This window comes from Alligator mississippiensis, chromosome 16 (assembly GCF_030867095.1).
Source record: "Alligator mississippiensis isolate rAllMis1 chromosome 16, rAllMis1, whole genome shotgun sequence".
Taxonomy (NCBI): domain Eukaryota; kingdom Metazoa; phylum Chordata; order Crocodylia; family Alligatoridae; genus Alligator; species Alligator mississippiensis.
This window is the reverse complement of record NC_081839.1, coordinates 32,583,592-32,602,092: the sequence shown is the minus strand read 5'-3', so window position 1 is coordinate 32,602,092 and position 18,501 is coordinate 32,583,592. Positions and strand designations below refer to the sequence as shown.

At 46.3% G+C, this 18,501-nt stretch overlaps 1 protein-coding gene across 2 annotated transcripts in view; it reads right to left on the bottom strand.

The window, feature by feature from the left end:
- The window catches only part of TTC12 (tetratricopeptide repeat domain 12), a 28,626-nt gene extending 13,481 nt beyond the window's left edge, over positions 1–15,145 (bottom strand). The window contains exons 1-12 of one of the 2 annotated variants that reach the window (XM_006265250.4): positions 15,043–15,145; positions 14,787–14,944; positions 13,101–13,131; positions 12,059–12,136; positions 11,507–11,628; positions 10,818–10,877; positions 8,298–8,369; positions 6,438–6,498; positions 5,842–6,030; positions 4,268–4,337; positions 3,138–3,226; positions 2,092–2,260 (exon numbers count right to left, since the gene is read on the bottom strand). In XM_006265250.4, coding sequence (XP_006265312.1) covers positions 2,092–2,260; positions 3,138–3,226; positions 4,268–4,337; positions 5,842–6,030; positions 6,438–6,498; positions 8,298–8,369; positions 10,818–10,877; positions 11,507–11,628; positions 12,059–12,136; positions 13,101–13,131; positions 14,787–14,944; positions 15,043–15,097 — 1,154 coding nt within the window. In that variant the 5' untranslated portion in view covers positions 15,098–15,145. Of the gene's footprint in view, positions 1–2,091; positions 2,261–3,137; positions 3,227–4,267; positions 4,338–5,841; positions 6,031–6,437; positions 6,499–8,297; positions 8,370–10,817; positions 10,878–11,506; positions 11,629–12,058; positions 12,137–13,100; positions 13,132–14,571; positions 14,728–14,786; positions 14,945–15,042 lie in introns of those variants that run through there. The other variant, XM_019490147.1, reaches the window with a different exon arrangement.
- Positions 15,146–18,501: the final 3,356 nt, after the last annotated feature.

Genomic DNA, 18,501 nt, shown 5'->3' with positions numbered 1-18,501 from the left:
TGCACACACGTGAGCAATTAAATGTATAACTTCTCACTCATGCAGGCAAATATCTAGTCTTCAGGCTCAAATACAATCTGCTGCAACATTTCCACTGGCCACAGTTGCACTTTTAGGCATTCACGTATCTCTGTGAATCAGTCCCCCATTTCTTCTGTCCATCCTAACTCTTTTTTAACAATCAGGCCCACAATCTTTCCTCAAAGGGTGCTGGAAATGTTTTCCAGACCCATGATATTCTAGACCAGAGCAGTATTAATCAACTGTGCTAAATAACAAAGCATCCAAACTTCCCCCGAGACATGGCTCATTTCTTTAACCTTCCTTTTGATGGAAAAGGTCTCAAGATTAATGCCTTACACACATTACTAAGTTTGTACATCTGTTCAAGAACCTTTTTTTCTATTCATCAATTATTTTGAATCATTTAAGCTAGTTAATTAAAATTTGTTTCCTGTGTAATTGTACAAGGAGATGATGGTACAGTAGGAGAGAGTTAATAGACTGTGGTTTCTTTCTCCCTTTTGTGAGTCACAGAAATGCTGCAGTAATCATACATTCCAATTATTAAATTACGAGAGAGACTCGGCTTGAAGCTCAAGCCCCTCAAAGACAGCAACATAAGCACTAGGTGAAGAGCCATATAAATGTATGTACTTCCATTATCTTAGACAAAAGAGAGTAACTTGCGTAAGAAATGTCCAAAGGTTATAAAACATTTCTCAGAAACCCTTTGCATTCAGTTGCCATAATGTGTTTGTGTCTGAAGGTCGCCATACAGAGCACACAGGAACATCTTCCCCTATACACCTGTGTTCCCTGAAATCAAGCACATCACAGTGCTGCTCTTCTCTCCCACACTACCAGTGGTTTAAGGGTTTCCACTGAGTTACAAAATGTCCGGTGAAAGGGAATTCTGGGAACAAGGCGAAGGGCTCAGACATGGCTTCCGGGGTCACTGAAGTTATTTGGCGCTCAATGATCAATATTTAGTGCTGGTGAAAGGAGCCCAAGGTCTCCACAACCCTTGGATTAGGGCATTAGCTACCAGGCACAGGGACTGCAGAGGCCTGGGTTTAGCAGCTTGCTCAACAACAAGTGTCCTGTGTGACTTCAGGCAGGTGACAGTCTCTCTGTGCCTGTTCTCCATCCAGGAAGAGCACACACCAACTGCTGAAACTTCCTTAGCCCGACAAAGGGTTTTTGAACCCGAAAGCTTGCTTAATAATTACTTTCCAACTATTTGGGTTGGTCTAATAAAAGATAGGAGATTCACCCAAGGAACCTTGTCTGCCATCTATAAAATGGAACATTTGCCCTGCCCTTACTGCCCAAGGATGTTGTGGGGATGGGTAGATTAAAAGATTTCAAGGCACTCGGACACTGTGCTGTTGGGGATCATACAGGTACCCATAACAGCTGAAGCATGAACTTCCATACCGTGTTTCTCTCCTGACTGCTAGCAAGCTTTAGAGAAGAGTGGTGTTAAGAGTCTAAATAACTCATTTGGTCCTTGGACTCTAATTGTGCCCTCTGTGACGCTCTTTTCCATCTTGGGAACAAAAAACCAGGCAAGGGAATAAGACTGCCACAGTCATCTTACATAAGCTACCCAACAGCTACTGTCAGCCAGGGCTGGATTCCAATTCCAGAGAAGTTCTTACCTCTCAGCCAGCCAAACTAAAGGCTCTCCCCCCATTTACAGGATAAAATTCTCACCAACCCTCAGTGCAGAGATCTACTGCATATTTAGCATTTCTTCCATTAAGGGCACGAGTATCACATGGCAGAGGGAGCCACAGAAGAGCAAGGAGGAGAATTTAGCTTCTGGTATTTCTCTTTTGGCTGGAGTTTATTCTCTCCTAAGTTAGAAGCAGGTACTCAAGAGGACCCATATGAACCAGGGTAGCCCATAGAGAACGGTGTTAGAAATGCTAACCAGGACTGAAATTCATTCAATTTGAGCACGGCTTTAGTTGTAAGTCTCCGCTTCCTCGTGGCAAGTTAAGTGCAAGCTCCTTGTCAATCTTTCATTCGGCGGTAAGACTGTAAGGGCACTGCTTTTTTCTGGATTGGAAAGGCATGCATTACCTGGTTAGGTCCTGGTGCCTGAGCAGCAGACACCTCCCGTTTTCAGTCTGAGAGTAGAGAAATAGCAATGCCAGTGTCTCCTTCTGGATCTCAGGCACTTCAGAGGACAGAAGCTTGAGAAGCTGCACATTCACATCAGGGTGGGTTAACAGCATTCGCTGATTCTCCTCTGAAAAAGAAAAGTTTTGGTGAGGTACACCATGTCATCCAAACCCTTCCGTACTGACAAAGTCAGCACCTGCAGGAAAACCACTCCACAGTTTTTAACGCCTTCATTCCACCCACTTACAGGCTCTTTCGCTACATGACCGATCGGTTCTTCCACGTGATACTACTGCAGCACAAGGCAACTACTCAGACATTCCAAAATGAACAGGGCAGTTGCCTTTAACATATACATGTGATGCTCCAAAGTCTGCATTAGCAACAGCCCAGTCCTTTGGACATCGGCTAGGTCATATAAGATCCAAGTCAAGGTAGATTTTGGTCCCTGGCCTTTAAAATACTCTGGGTTTTCCTCTCAACATTTTTAATTGCGCTATTCAATTAGTCCACAGCTACAACTCCACTAAAAACAAAGAGCTGACGGGTCTTGCTTGAAAACCCACTGGATACTGATTCCTCAGTTAAAGGATATGTACCCCGTCATCCTCCAACAGCCTTTATAGGGAGCTCTGCCTTGCATCAATATTACCTGGTTAAGGAAAAAAAAGGACAATACAGTTCCCAGCAGAGCATAAGCTAAAAATATTAACTCAGGAGCGAGCGATGATCCCAGGATGGGCAGGAGTTTACTCTCAATCTCTTTAAGCTCTCCACTAAAATATATTGGTACTTCATTACCTGGGGGACACAACCAAAATTGTGGTTGCTGGTAGAACTATACCTCAAGCAGTTGCATTTGACCTATAAATCTTTGCTGTGCACTGAGGTCTACATCCAAGTGCTCTGGGGAGTGATGTTCATTGAAAACAATAATTTCAAACACAGTAAGTGCCATATTAGCAGTACATTAACAATGATTAATGTTGATTACACAGCTTTACCATTCCCAGTGCAGACTGCTTGCCAGAGGACGAGTAAAGAAATAGACAGATCCACTTCAGCAGTGTTTTTCCTCTCTGCACAGAAGCCCCTAAAATGGAAATATTAATTATAAAACAGCAAAGAAACGATGAAAATGCAGGGCTCTTTGGGGATGGGTCTGGGTAACACAGAAGGTGTTACTTGCCTATGGGCAACACAGAAAGTAACACTGATGGATGCTAAGGGAGTCGCCATAAGGCAGCCTTGTGGAGAAATTCAATGAACCGCTCCCATCCCTTCAGCTTATGGACACCAACTGTTTCCATGCTGGAGCATCTCAAATTGGCAGAAATGTCTGGTCCCCATGCCTTCTGCCTAGCATTCTGTTCTTACTGTCAATACCAATCACAGCCCTGCTTAAATATGCCTCGAGCAAGTCTCTGTCCAAAACAACTTGGAAAAAGCAGGTCTCAACACTCAAAAAATGTCTTTTGATCTCCTCCAGAAAGTATCTCCTCCCAGCCAGGAGGAAGATCAGATAGCAGAGGGATCTTAAAGCCAAATAAGTTTGCCAGATTCACTGATCGATTAGTAACATACAATGTAATAGGCAGCTATGAAGAACGAATTATAGGAAGCAGAAGGTACAAATCCTCCAGGATGATTCTTTCCTTTGATTACAGGGCTGAAAGTAATACCTGAAAGCGGTTTTTACAGGCCATGTTAGAGAGCAACAGGGCAAAGGCTAAAAGGTGTACCTCTGATTGCAACAGACCTGCACCAGTTCACACCAGGTGAGTACAAAAGACATGGCTTCATGCATTTGTGTTTCGTTTATGTCAAGTTTTACAAACCCTCTCACCTTCTTCGCTGACAAAATACAAAGCCCCCCCCCCGCACACAACAGGGGTGCCAAGGAGAGTAAAAACCAGGCCTGATGTACTGTAGTGGTTTTCCCCCCCGCATCCAAAAGCGTGGTTTGTCGAAAGGTCGCACCAAAGTCAGCACATTTGGATACTTAAGCTTTGCTGTCACATTATCTCTTGATCATTTCATCTGAATTTCATGAGAGGCGATTGTGTTTCTTCAAAATGTCTTTTCACTTCCTCATGCTGTAACGCCCCACTGTTCTCCTTCGGAGAGGCCTTACCGTCTTACGACCTTGTTGTCATTGATGATACTGAATCCATTGTTTGTTCTAAATAAAGTTTGTTCAGTGCCTGGAATGAATTCAGAGATAACCAAGTCAGCCCCACCATCCATCTGGCTGACGTATCATCGTGAAGGCAGACTCTTGCTCTCCTGGAATGGAGCGTTAAGTGACAAGGTCACAGAATCAATAGCTTTGGCAAAAAGGGAAAAAAAAGTGTTTGCGCCACATGAAAACAATCCTCAAAACAATATCTGGAGCAGAAACAGCACTGAAGCTAAGGGGCCTGCACTCTGTTTGGATCTGTAACTGCGCACTGTGATTTTAATTTAAAAAGAGTTTTGCAGCAAAATGGAAGCGCCAAACCAGGACTTGCAAACCAGCAGATTTTAATAGTGAACTGTGTTTTAAAATCAATTAAACAACTGTTTAAGAATCAAAGCAATACTTGAGTCCAGAGGAGATGAAGGATGATAAAGAAGTAGAAGGCTAGTTAGCTCAGTGAGTCCAGGCCCCTGTCCCAGGAGAAAACAGCCTTCAGACAGGATCTCTCATACTGAACATATATTGGAACAGTCTTAATCAAAAACTCTTAAAGAAAATAATGTACATGTAAGAACAGATCCTCACATGCCATCAGCTGTGCTTAAGTCACCTAAAACTGGCACTACGTCTCAAATTAAACAGCAAGAGCTGGTTGTTCCTTTACTTATCTGTTAAAGCCTGAGCTCTGGGCTCAGTTTCAGACGCAGCGGCCAGCAATTCTCCACCAACTTTAGCCATGTAACCTCTTGGCTGCAGATTTCAGCAATGTTACCAACAAACGCAGTGGAAAACACTTGAAGTCGGGACTTTCTGAAATTTCAGCAGCAATGGGCTCAAGTTGTGATGTTCACCTCTGAGATGAACATCCCCCAAATTCTGAGTGTCTTTGCCTTTAGCATTCCAGCCAGTCTGTCTAATGCTTTTCAAACCCAGTATTAGCTACAAAATCCAAAATGCTGGTGTCTTCTCTCATCATTTGCATAGAACTACCAAGGATTACTGCACTGCGACAAGGACTGAACTACAGTGCTTAGTTTAAGAAGAAAGGAGGATTGGAGGGTGCCAAATGGATTTACATGGAAACATAAAATCATGGGAAAAAAATGCCAGCTGCCTTTAGCCACTGAACACTTATCCTCATTACACAAGCAATGAGGTCTCTTCTACTATGAAGCAGCGTATAACTCTCACCAACGTTAAAGAGAGGCCTGTGCTCACGTATTGCAGGGGAAGAGAGAGCTGTCTTGCAACGTTAAGTTGACAAAGCAAGCCCTTCGTTTTGTTCAGCAGCGTGTGCCTGGTTGGCAAGCATCTGTGCTCACCACTGACGTGCCAAGAAATACTGGCATATTCCACACAAGCATTTACTGGCCTACAACACCAACCTTGGAACAGCGAATTATTCTAACAGAGGAAGAATTTTTGTAAGCTCCGCGGACCAGACCCAACTCCCCTTCAGGACTTCCGCTGCCTAAGATCACACCTCATGTTTCCGTACAATGCAAGCAGGTATAGCATAAAGTACTCACGCTCTCTTATTGCTTCAGTCAAAAGTCTAATGCCACCTGCATAGTAGAGGACATTCTGGTCAGCTCTGTCGAGCTTCTGGAGCAACTCTTTCACAGACACAGCTGTTAACTTGCCAGACTGAAATTCCTCCAAAGCTCTCCCTTCCTCCTTTGCTGCCCTCTCCTGTAAGTCTACTTCATTCAGGCAGCCTTGAGAAGCAAAAGAAAGAAAAGCTGAGAATGAATTCAGTGAAAGGGCAATTTCTTGAAGCAGACTAAGGCCAGGAAAATATGGGGAAAGCACATAAGGTCTTGGGGGGCCAGGTGGAAATGTCCCGATGCTAAAACCAAAGGGGGGGGGGGGTCAGTGTGGCCTAGTAGGTTGGGAAGCGTCTGGTGTTTCATGTGGAGTAGTTGAAGGAGAATGACCCCGACTGAGATGAGCCAAATGGACAGATGAGCGGAGACCAGTTACAAGGAAGAAGAGTCACCCTAACAGCAGGGTGGGGCAAAATCTCTGCAGAGTGCTTTGCAGAGGTGGCAGCGGGGCTAGAATTTAAATTCCAGTTGTAGTGCAGGACAAAGGTACTGGAAGGACCTGGGTTTTGTCTTCTTACCTTTATACAGGCTTTCCTTCTGAGGATCAAGTTCTAAGAGCTTCTGATAGCACTGCCTGGACTTAACAAGGGGATAAAAAGACATTAAAGAGAGTTGAAAAAAGAAGGGGAAACATGCAGCTAAGACAACTAACCTGAGAGGACCTGATCTAAAACCTGCTGAAGTCAATGGAACGAGTCCTGGGAATTCAGTAACCTTTGAGTTTGGACCACAGTGCTGTCATCTTTACTCCCAAAAGATTCTTCCCTATCCCCACATTAAAAATTGAGCAGAGGGAGGGGAAAAAAATATCAGACCACTCTTCCTACTGACGCTTGCAATGTAGAAGGTGGGCAGTAGGCAACTGGAAAACTAAGTTTTATAAAGATGCAAGTGACATCCATCTGCAACAATGCCAGTTGAAATGATCTAGCACGAAATGTCTGATGGATGTAATCCCTCACGAATCTCTATTACTTCAAAATTAGAGAGAGCTATCCAAAACTCTGCCCGTAAGCAAAAGACAAGAGGCAGAGCATCCCCAGTGAGAAATGAATCAATATCTGCCCTCAAGTTAATAGTAAAAGAAGCACAGCTGCAAAATGCAGCTCCACATGCCATGACAACTAAACATTATAGATTATTTTTGTACCAGTTCTAGCATCAAACTCTAAGCAATTTAAGAACTTTCTCTTTATTTTTACTGATCAGGGAAAAATTAAATAAATTACATTTTACGAGTAATTAAGTTGCACCATTTTACGAGCAATTAAGTTCACCATAGGTAGGAAAAGCAGAATGAAATGGTTTATGCCACACTTACTTAATTAGGGGCTTGGAAAGATTAATGTTAATACAATAATGAGATCTTCACGAGCACTTTTCATTTTGACAGATCTCTCAACCTGAACTACGTTGAGGACCACCTCAGCCACAGATGAAATGCAGCCACCCGTGTGAAACGGGGCAGCTTTGTAATAGAGAACTCATGCCACAAAAAGCCATTTGGAAAAAAAGAGGCAAAGCTTTTCTTGTTCAACAGCATGGTCAGGGCAAACAGATATCGTTGGCAAAATGTAACTGCTAGAGATGGAATCTCGTAAGGACCTTCTGTCTTAGGAAAATTACTGCGGATTGAAAATACCACCGTTTTATAGCCCAGCTGAGCTATAGCCCTTTCAGCAGCACTGTGTCCTTTCCTTGCCACATATTGGAGCATTGGAAAATATTGGAAATGTTGGAGCATATTGGAAAGGTTGCCACGTCTGGAATCTCCATCAACATACTGCGTAGAGCTCTCCCAAACACTAATGCAGCTGAGAGCTGCTTTAACTTCAGAAAGCAACTGGGGCCCCAGTACAACTTGCTGTTTTAACTACAAGGCAAACTCTATGCCTTCTGCTATCAGCAGCCAGCGTGTCCTTGGCAGGAATCTATCCGTGCTTTTAGCACACGCTGCAATTAGGAAGGCGTGGAGAACTTTGTCAGTCTGTAGCCACGCAAAGCTGAGCAGTTATTAAAAGAGAAACAACCATTACAAGTTGTCGTTGCCATGTAGAAATGTTCTCTAAGTTTTTGTGCAGACATAAGTAATGCATATGGCCTGTCACACTAACACAGGATAAAGGTTTATCGCAGAGCTCAATGATGTCTTAATCCAATGCCAAAGGCAATGTGCACGAGCATGATGGGCTATTGCTTGTCAGATTAAGACCATTAAATTGCCTTCTAGTGCCAGACCCAACTGGCAGCCATGCATTTTGCTATTATATTAGCCTAAACCTGCACTGACTTCCTAAAACACAGGGTTACTCCAAGTTTACACCTGAGTAACTGAGAACTGACTGTGGCCTAGTGCCTACAACGACTATGCAACTTACCTCACTGTAGTGCTTCAGTGCCAGGTGAGCTTTGCCCATGTGGAAATAGGCTTTCATGCATTTTTCATTGCACTGGGTTAAAAAGAATTATTCATTAAAACTTTTACACTGTTGAATCATTAAACATTTCTCTCACGCTCTGGTTTGTAACATTATAGCAACTACGCCAAGCCAACTCTGCAGGTGGAATGGACTGCACTTCACATAAGGCTGGCAGACTCTTGTTTCCTTGAGTAATGCTCAGCTTTCCTTCTGTGACAAAACCAACTTCTGGCGTACGGTCCATCCTCAGTACGTGCCTCACGAGCTGGTTTGAACTGAAAGACTGACCCATTTCTGACAATGAATGTCCAGTAATTCAGATTTTAGAATATATAGTGTGTATCTAGATGGACTGTCTACAAAGTGTTTGCAATAGCTTTCCGCTACCTGCTCACTTCCATGGATTCACTGGCATTTGTGAGTTAAATAAACAGGGTAAGTAAGTTAGATTTCACAAATACCTCACATCAGGACACAGCACATGCATCTAAAACACTGTTCTGCTGCACAGACTAAATTATAGCTGACAAGATCTTCCCTTGTTGTCTACTGAATCTCGTCTGCCTTCCTGCAAGGGTTGTAATTTTCTGTGTGACACCTGCTCTATGATTAGGAGAGCTCTAGACTCAACTGGCATGGTAATATTAGGAGAGATGGAGAAAAACATGATGAAAAAAACTTTTAAGACTTCACTATCTTTGCGGTACTAGCCTTTCTGTTCAAATGCTCAGACTGGAAGCCAGAGAACTGCTGGCTAGAGAACAATCTGAACCAAAACCATTCACTACCTGTTTGCAAACAGGGAAAACAAATCATTGAAAAGCACAAAGAAGGGTCCAATTCAATACGAACTTAACACTGCTGCTCCTAGAGCCATTTACATGGGCATTTAGTACAGGTATTCATTTCTGACAGCCTTTTTCGTGTAAGCTAAGGCTAATTCCTCTTACTGAATTACTTGTATGATCCTCTATTTCTGTAGCACCCTTGCCTGAATTTGCTCTAAGAAGCACCAACCGCACGCTGCATTACATATGACTAGCGTTACTTGCAATTTAAAGTTTCACATCTCTCTGGAGTAGCCCTGCCAAAAATTAAATGAGTTCCAATTGTTTCTAGCTTTGATGATTTTCTTACGCAGATAAGAAACCGCCAACTCCAAATGCTAACAGACTGGCTGGCCTTTTCCAGATCAACTGTCTAGCAGAAGAATATTAATTTCCTCAAAAGACAGTGCTGATAGTATTAATGATATGACAGAGTCATCTGGAATTTTATAGGGATCAATGTGTTAAAACCACTACCTTTGAATTCAGCCTTTTGGCTTATATTATATTTCTCCTCTTTCCCAACAGCGCACGAATATTTTCTACTAAGTACCAAGAGAATCCACTGCAAATTCAATGAGACCGCCTTTCATTTTTTAAACTGATCAGTAAGAGGCTGCAAGGCAACACTTAGGAGGTACTTTATCTTTAGTTCTTTTAAACTTTTAATTAAATGCGTTAAACCTGAAAAATCTGCTGCATCAAGACAGCATTTAACATGTTAAATTACCCTGTGGCCGAGAAGTTAGTTCAGTACTGGTGGCTCGTTTCAACCCTTAAAGGTCTGCTGGAATCTGAGAGATGATGGATCATTTTATCTCCAAAGAAGCTACCACTGCACACAAGCACCATCCTCCTCCCCCCTCCACGGATTTGGGCAGACTTGGCAAGACCTTGGCAAGGTTTGAGCATTGCAAATGGCCCTTTGTAGCCTGTTAACCTGTGATAAATTTCACCTCTGTACAAGAAGTGCATTTGCTGCAGGTAAAGTTGGATTATAATGCCGTTCCTGAGGACTGTCTGCTGGTGCCATCAGAATCACCTCTGGGGTAACTAGCTGCCATGTCACAGAGTGCTGAATTCTTACACACAGGCCTCTGCCATTATAGGGGAAGCATCCACTGGGACATTTAAGCCAAGGGGAACCTCTAGCTTCACAACTGACTGGACAACTTAAAAGAGTGAAGCTCCCATCTGCAGCAGTGATACAGCACTCCACAACATCACAGCTTGTCACCATGGAAGTGATGCTGATGGCAGGATCGCACAATCCGTGAGAAAATCTTCTAATCAAATTCTGCTGTAAATGCGCTTATTGCACTGTGTTGACATGCCTCCAGTAAACAGGTTTTGGCTGCCAGTGACATGCAGCTCACCTCGCATACATTTCCATAGTATTCATAGTATATATATATACACACATTTCATATGCAATGTCTCCTAGGACGGAGGCAGACAGGGTTCCTTGGGTGAATTTGATATCTTTTATTAGACCAACCCAAATGGTTGGAGAATGGTTATTAAGCAAGCTTTCGGGTTCAAAAACCCTTCATCAGGCTAAGGAAGCTTCAGCAGTTGGTGTGTGCAATTCCTGGATGGAATGAAAAGTCTCTGTCCTAAGAACTGACTGATGAACTCGCAAAACAGTTACCTTTAAAGCCCATTCACAGTCATTAATGGCCTCCTCATACTCCTGCAACTTCATGTAAGCCTGAAACAAAACCAGGACAGGATACAAACAGCAGCATATCAGCAAGAAGTCACATACTTAGCATGTCTACAGCATTTTCTGTGTTCAAAGCAGCGTATAAACATGAACTAATTAATTAAGGCAGTAGGTTTTAACCCATGGGAGTGCCGATATATTGATTTTTGCAAGCAATTAACCGCTACTCCTTCACCTTCCTGATGGCACCCTGCAACTGTTCGTCATTTTTCAAAATTAATTAAAAACAAGTCAAGCTCAACATTCACACAGGTCTGAGCCAAACTGATGGGAGACAGGAGACAGGTCCTTAGTCAATGAGGAAAACCATTACTCAACTTTCATAATAAAATGTAGCCTGAAAGAATAAGCACCTGGCTGAAATTCCCACCACCGGCTAATACAGCGGAAAAATGGAGCCGATCATCACCTGAGAGTGATGTGGAGACCTAAGGCCCAGGGCAAACTACCATATTTGCTGTGCCTCGGCCCTGTTTCAGCACATCTACCATACATCCAGCCCCTGGAAGCTGGTTTGGGTTCACAAGCTCGATGATCCCTTGTTTCATCAGCATGTTAGTGCAGGCTATTTTGCACCTGAAGCAATACATGGCAGCAAACGCTCTGCAGCTGACCTGCGCTCTGTTTGTGTACAGCTCCGGCATGTCCTTCCGCTTCTCCAGCCCTTCCGTGTATCTCTGGACAGCAGTGCCATAGTCTCCTTTACTGAACGCATGGTTTCCCTTCTCTTTCAGCGCTGCAGCAACAAGAGACACAGGTTTTAAATGTCATTTCTTCCAACTGTAAACACAGGAAACAAAGGCCATGTTCTTCTGCTGCCCCCTATGCTAAGAACTCCCATTCCCTCTCCTCTCTTGGAGCAGTCTTCACTGGCATGTAACAGGCTTCTCTCTATGTGTTTCCATTAATATAGCTCTCTATATTTACACTTCAGGGTGAATTTCTCTTGCTCCCCCAGCCGTGGGCATCCTTATCAGACGGGGGACAGCCAGTGACCGCACCAACTCATGTGAACACCCAGGGTTCCCTTCCACTCAGTGCTGTGAGCAAAATCAACGTGCACGGCAGCGTGGTTAACAGCCTGGCTCAACTATCTCTTAATCCAGCTCTGCTCCCTCTAGGCAGGGCTTAGTCAACATCAGACATCTAAAAACTACAGCAATTACCATTCGCTAAGCCTTCGTTTTTCTTCCTTCTTCTGGCTCGCTCTTGTGCATCCTCCTCCAGGGCTGCCAAAAAATCACCTTTGAGCAGGGAAGTTAGGATGGTATTTCAGTTAAAAAATAAAAAAGAGAGAGAGATTTCCTCATTAAAAAAGCAAACCAATGATGAGATAAAAGTCACTTCTGAGCTACAATTTCTCCATGAAGAAAATCTTAAGGGGACATTTCATTACTCTGATATTAAATGGAACATAGGTTTCATAGTTCATAGTTGGTCAGGTCAGAAGGGACCTGAGGAGATCATCTAGTCTGACCCCCTGCCATGGGCAGGAAAGAGTACTAGGGTCAAATGACCCCGGCCAGATGTTCGTCCAGCCTCCTTTTAAAGACCCCCAGGTAGGAGCCAGCACCACTTCTCTTGGAAGTTGGTTCCAGGTCCTAGCCGCCTTGACAGTGAAGCAGCGCCTCCTGATGTCTAGCCTGAAACTACTCTCTGCCAGCTTGTGTCCGTTGTTACTAGTCACTCCTGGTAGTGCTCGGGGGAACAGGGACTCCCCCAGTGCCTGCTGGTCCCCCCTGACTAGTCTGTAGACTGCCACCAGATCCCCCCTCAGCCTTCTCTTGTGGAGGCTGAACAGGTTCAGGTCCTGTAGCCTCTCCTCGTAGGGCCTGCCTGGCTGCCCCTGACCATGTGGGTGGCTATTACACATAAAGGCTGTAATACTGCTCAGGATTTGCATACCTGGCTTTTTAAGTAGCTCATCTCTAGGAGATGGGCCTGTTTTTTAATTCAGAATAATGAAGCTCTTTGGTGAGAGCTGGGGAACACCTAGAAAAACTTCCTTGCTATGCATAATGCAGCCAAGCGTATAGGACTCTTTAATATAAGCAATTGCAGGTTTGATCCAGCCCCCATTAAGTAAAAAAATTCCTACTGACTTTTGTGGGAGTAGGACCGGGCCTGGCATGAGATAGCAGCAATGAGTTTTCTCCATACAAAAAACTCATAGCGGGTTAATGACTGAAGAGGAGAATGCCATCCTACCTGGGTTTTCTGTCTTCACATTGTGGGTGTCCTGAAAAAAAAAGGAACGCGTGACAATCGCACCCAAACACACGCACAAAACAAAGGAAGTTTTGAACTGGAAAGAAACCACGTTTCTCTGAAGTACAGGTGTGTGCATCACGCGTATTTCTGAAAGTAACTCAAAACGCAGTTCTGTAACAACGTGTCTCTCAAAGCATGAGCAGCGTTTTTAAACCTGTCAGAACTCATCCCATCAGGAACATTTAAAACCACAGAAACAGAGAAAACAAACAAGTCAATGCTCAGGCTGCCTCTTTCAAAAAATCAATTTGGCTACGAGTTTCTGCCAGACTCGTCGCATGCCCCACGTCCGGCTGCAGCCTGCCGCTTTCCACGGCGGCCACGAAGAACTCGGGCAGGCGGCACAATCAAACACGCCCTTTAACTGCTGAAGTGCCACGAAATATCGATGGTTATTAATTATAATGTTTGCCTTATAATTGCTTACTATAATCCAAACACGCCTTTTAACTGTTGAAGTGCCACGAAATATTGGTTATTAATGATAACGTTTGTGTTATAATCGCTTACTATAATCCAAACACGCCCTTTAACTGTTGAACTGCCACGAAATATTGGTGATTATTAATTATAACGTTTGCCTTATAATTGCTTACTATAATCCAAACACTTTTAATTGTTGAAGTGCCATGAAATATTGGTTATTAATTATAACGTTTCTGTTATAATCGCTTACTATAATCCAAACATGCCTTTTAACTGTTGAAGTGCCACGAAATATCAATGGTTATTAATTATAACGTTTGTGTTATAATCGCTTACTATAATCCAAACACGCCCTTTAACTGTTGAACTGCCACGAAATATCGATGGTTATTAATTATAACGTTTGCTTTATAATTGCTTACTGTAATCCAAACACGCCTTTTAACTGTTGAAGTGCCACGAAATATTGGTGATTATTAATTATAATGTTTGCCTTATAATTGCTTACTATAATCCAAACACTTTTAATTGTTGAAGTGCCACGAAATATTGTTTATTAATTATAACGTTTGCCTTATAATCGCTTACTATAATCCAAACACGCCCTTTAACTGTTGAATTGCCACGAAATATGGATGGTTATTAATGATAACGTTTGCGTTATAACGACGGGAACAGCTACGGGCACTGCAACGGCCCCGCAGTACGCCAACCGGTTTACGAGCCACCTGGAAGACGACTTCCTCAAGCACGGCCCCATCGGCCCCTTGCTACACCGAAGATACATGGATGACACCTTCATCGTTTGGACCGAAAGCTTGCAATCTCCGATCGAGGTCCATCGGAAATTCAACAGTCGCCACCCTCCGTCCGACCGTGTCTAGAGTACGCCAACGCCTCCTTGTTAGACGCGGTGATGAGTATCCAGAAGGGTAAAATGCAGACCAGGTTATACAAGAAACCCACGGACCACCGTACGTACGTGCACAGAACCAGCAGTCCCCCGAAACACGCCGACAAAGCTGTGATATACAGCCAAGCCCTCCGATACCCGTGACTTTGCACTGAGGAGCACACCGGGGTCGCGCCTCGCCGACCTCATCGCCAGAAGCAAACTTCCCCGGGCCCAGAGCGCGCCCAGGGGACGCAGCCGTGCAGGACAAGACATGCACCCCCCTCACCCCTTCCCCTTCTGACCTCACGGGGGGAGCTGATGCGTGTGCGGTCCCACCGCGTGACGCACTCCTCCTCCTCCGCGTCCCCCACCCCGCCGGCTTGCAGGCGCGCCTCCGACTCGGCCAGGGCCTTGTGGCGGGCGGCCGGGTCCGCCGAGCTCAAGCCTTGAACCAGACGGGCTGCAAACGGCAAAGAGAACAAGGCGCCGGCTGCAGCGGGAGCGGGGCGCACCGGGGGGCACCGGGGGGGGCGCAGGATCGGGCCCGGGGGTGCTTACTGACGTCATCCACGCGGCGCAGGAAGCGCTGGACGTCCCGCTCCTCGCGCCTCATGGCCGGGCCGCGCCGAGTCCCGCGGTCGCCACGGCAACCGACGCCGCAACGCCCCGCCCGGCCACCGTCCGACCCCGCGGCCAATAGCGGCCCAGCAGGGGCGGGGCTCTGAGCGGACGGGGCAGGAAGGGCGGAAGGCGCGGAGGTCACGGGATCAGCCAATGGGAACGCAGGGCGAGGCTGCGGCCAGCCAATCCGGAGCGGCGCGGGGCGCTTCGGGGGCAACAACAGGAGTAGAGCGTGGACGCACGTGTGTGTGCGCGCGCACGTGTCTGTGTGTATAGACACGTGTGTGTGGACATCTATAGATCTAATATATGCAGAGCTATATCGAGATTAGAGATCTAGATCTACATACAGTGGGGCCAACTCAGCAAAAATTTGAATTTTCAGTAATTCAGCAGCTCTGTAACTCAACATCTACTCTATGTATCTACTCTGCATACAGTAGCTCTAGATCTATACTATATAGAGAGACACATATTCATAGATAGAGCAGTGGTGTTTCATTTAAATCACAGAGTACCGGCCCAGGGGGTCCGGCCGGTCTTCCAGGGCATCTCTGTTGGATACTAAAAGAGACCGCCTGCTATTTCCTGCAACACAGATTGCCCCAATATTTTAGTCTAACCTTCTCCTCTCCCCACGGCCTTCAGCGACAGGCAGGTGCCTGTTGGTGCAACGCACGCTCTGCTCGTGAACCGAGCAGGCGTTCGGGGACCTCCTGGGGCAGAAAGCGCTGCAGAAAAATGTCCAGTGTATTATTATTTCCGAAGCAGAAAGGTTTGTATCGGACTGGAAGTGCGCTGATTGCAGGCAAACACAGGATTAGCTGTTCTAGCGTGAAAGCGGCGTCCAACCGCCTCCTAGAGATCTCGGCCCAGACGAATGTCTGTCTCCGCCAGACGAGCGGCAAAACCATGCGAGCCCCACGCTTCAGTGGGCTTGGAGGTGATGGCTTCATTTGCTTGCATGGAGCAGTAATTGATGCCTAGCACAGGGCAATGATGAGTTTCATCCTGATTTACTACTTTTGTCACACACAAAAAAAATAAAGGGTGGGGGGAAATCACTTCCAAAAACTTCTGCTTTGACAGAGAGAGCTCATTATGGTCAAGTGACTTTGGCTGCAATACGTGAGCGGCAGAGGCGGGGGCGGACTCTGCAGAATTTGCACGCCTGGCTTCCCAAACGCTTCCTGTGGGCCTGTATTCTTATCCACACGCTGCAGTGATAAATGGGGCCGACTCAGCAAAAATTTGAATTTTCAGTAATTCAGCAGCTCCGCATAATACCACCTTCCCTTGTGCCCTGGGATTTCTCTCCCCTCCTGCCACACACGCCATCCATCTAGTGCCCACTACGCTGCGCGCAGCCCAAACAGCTTTCCTTCTGGGCCCCCAGAGCGGTCCCACAGTCCAGGCGGGTGGGACGGTGGGTCATGGCATGGTCTGCCGTCCCCAGGAGAGCCGGGATGGTGCAACGGCTGTCTGTGCTGTGGACTGGTTCTCTCTCTCTGCTAACCGGCACCAGTAGGAGGGCCTCCAGCTGAGTTGGCCCAGCCCATCTGGGTGACCATCACCCCTGCTACGAGGTAGCTACGGCCGTCTGCCCTCGGCAGGTGCTTAGAAGACTTCAGCCCCATGCAGAAGGGGAGTCTCCCGGATTGCTTTCGTCCTGGTTTTGTCGTGCAACCCCACTGCAGCGAATACAGAGGCCAGATCAAACCTGCGTCTGCTCTGCTGTCCCCAGTTGTACCACGTTCCAGTCACTCACGTCCTGCACCCGCCGGGTCTGCCCCTGCACCTGTCACCATCTCCGACTCCCTGCAGTGCCGATCTTCATCCAACACTGGCAGCATCCCTTTCCTCCGAGTCCTGGGCGGTCCATCCTCCTGAGATCAGCATCCTCTCTGCAAGCAGGGTGAGAAGCCTCCTCGGCTGTACAGAAACAGAACATGGCAATGTCCCCTGATGTACCCGGGAATGTGCCCAGACATCAACCATTGCCTGCAGAAACAGCCCTGCCTGAGCTCCCAGGCACTAACTATTCTTCATCCCCTGAATGTGAAAACATGCCATGCTCCCTGCGCACTGCATGCCAGCATCACGCGTGTGGAGGAGAATCAGCCCTCCAGAGAGCTTCATTTGCCGTCAGCAGCAAAATATGTGCTGAAATCAGAGCACTGGGCATGGGGTTGGTGCCACATGTATTATGGAAAGGAACTGGCCAGCACCAGACCTAGTTTTTCTTTTCTTTTTTTGCAAAAAATATTTATTTCTGTATATATAAATATCTATCTATTGATATCTATCTATCGATATCGATCGATATTGATATCGATCGATATCAATAGATAGGGATAGGGATAAAACTCCATCTCCAACACTACCCAGTGGCCCCTGTGGTTCACTTGGCAGCTCAAAGCACACTAAAAACCTGCTCCATAGTTCACACCACATATCCGTGCACCCATCTCCATACCCGTACCCTTACCTGCTGCCCTCCTCAAAAGACCTGCTCCTGAAAAAGTCTATGCAAGACCCCCTCCACCAGAAGAGGCCTGCCGTTTCTTTCCTGTCATCCTCTTCTGTCTTCCTCTAGTACCACCAGTCCATATCGCTTAGTCCCATTTTAATGGGGTCTGAGTGCCAGCACCAGGCCTGGTGAGAACAAAGCTTTTGTTACGCATGATCCCAAGGCTCCTGGCCAGAGGGGAGCTGACGTGACCGCCCATCCTGGAAAGACAGGCGACAGCATCCAGCTACAGATGCTTCTCATGGTGCCCCAAAGCTTCCCAAGAACAAAACACCAGCCCTGGAGCTCAGGTTTGGGATGCACAACGCTGCTGCAAAGCCTGTTCTCAGAGCAAACCCCACAAGCACCAAGCCCCCGTTACCGTATGGCTAATCTCAGCCCAGCAGCGGGGAAAGCAGCAGTCGTTTTCAGGAGAAACCCCGTGGTGGCTTTGCTTGGTCTCAGCAGAAGACAGGGGTCCTGCAGGAGGGCCCCCGCTGCCTGCCTCTTCCAAGGACGCGTCTCGGGGAAGGCAGAGCTCTTTCTGCTTGCTGTTGCAGAGCAGACTGTAGCCAAGCCCCCAGACTCACAAGACTGCTCCTTTCCCTTGCAAGACTTCCCCCGAGTGCTGCAGTGTGGTCCACGCTGGGTTTCCCCTGCTTTTTAGCTCCCCTCACATACGACACCACCTCGGTCTTCCTAAAAGCCTCCAGCCAGGATTCCTCAACCGCCTGGTTCAGTGCTTAACCCCCTGGCTGGAAAAAAACTTTCCCCAGCATCTACTCCAGGTCTCCCTTGCTGCACGTGAAAGGGCAAGGAGCCATCTCCTTTAGCTGGGCAAGAGGAAGGCTGCATGATTTCAGCGCCTGGACCTTACAACTGACACC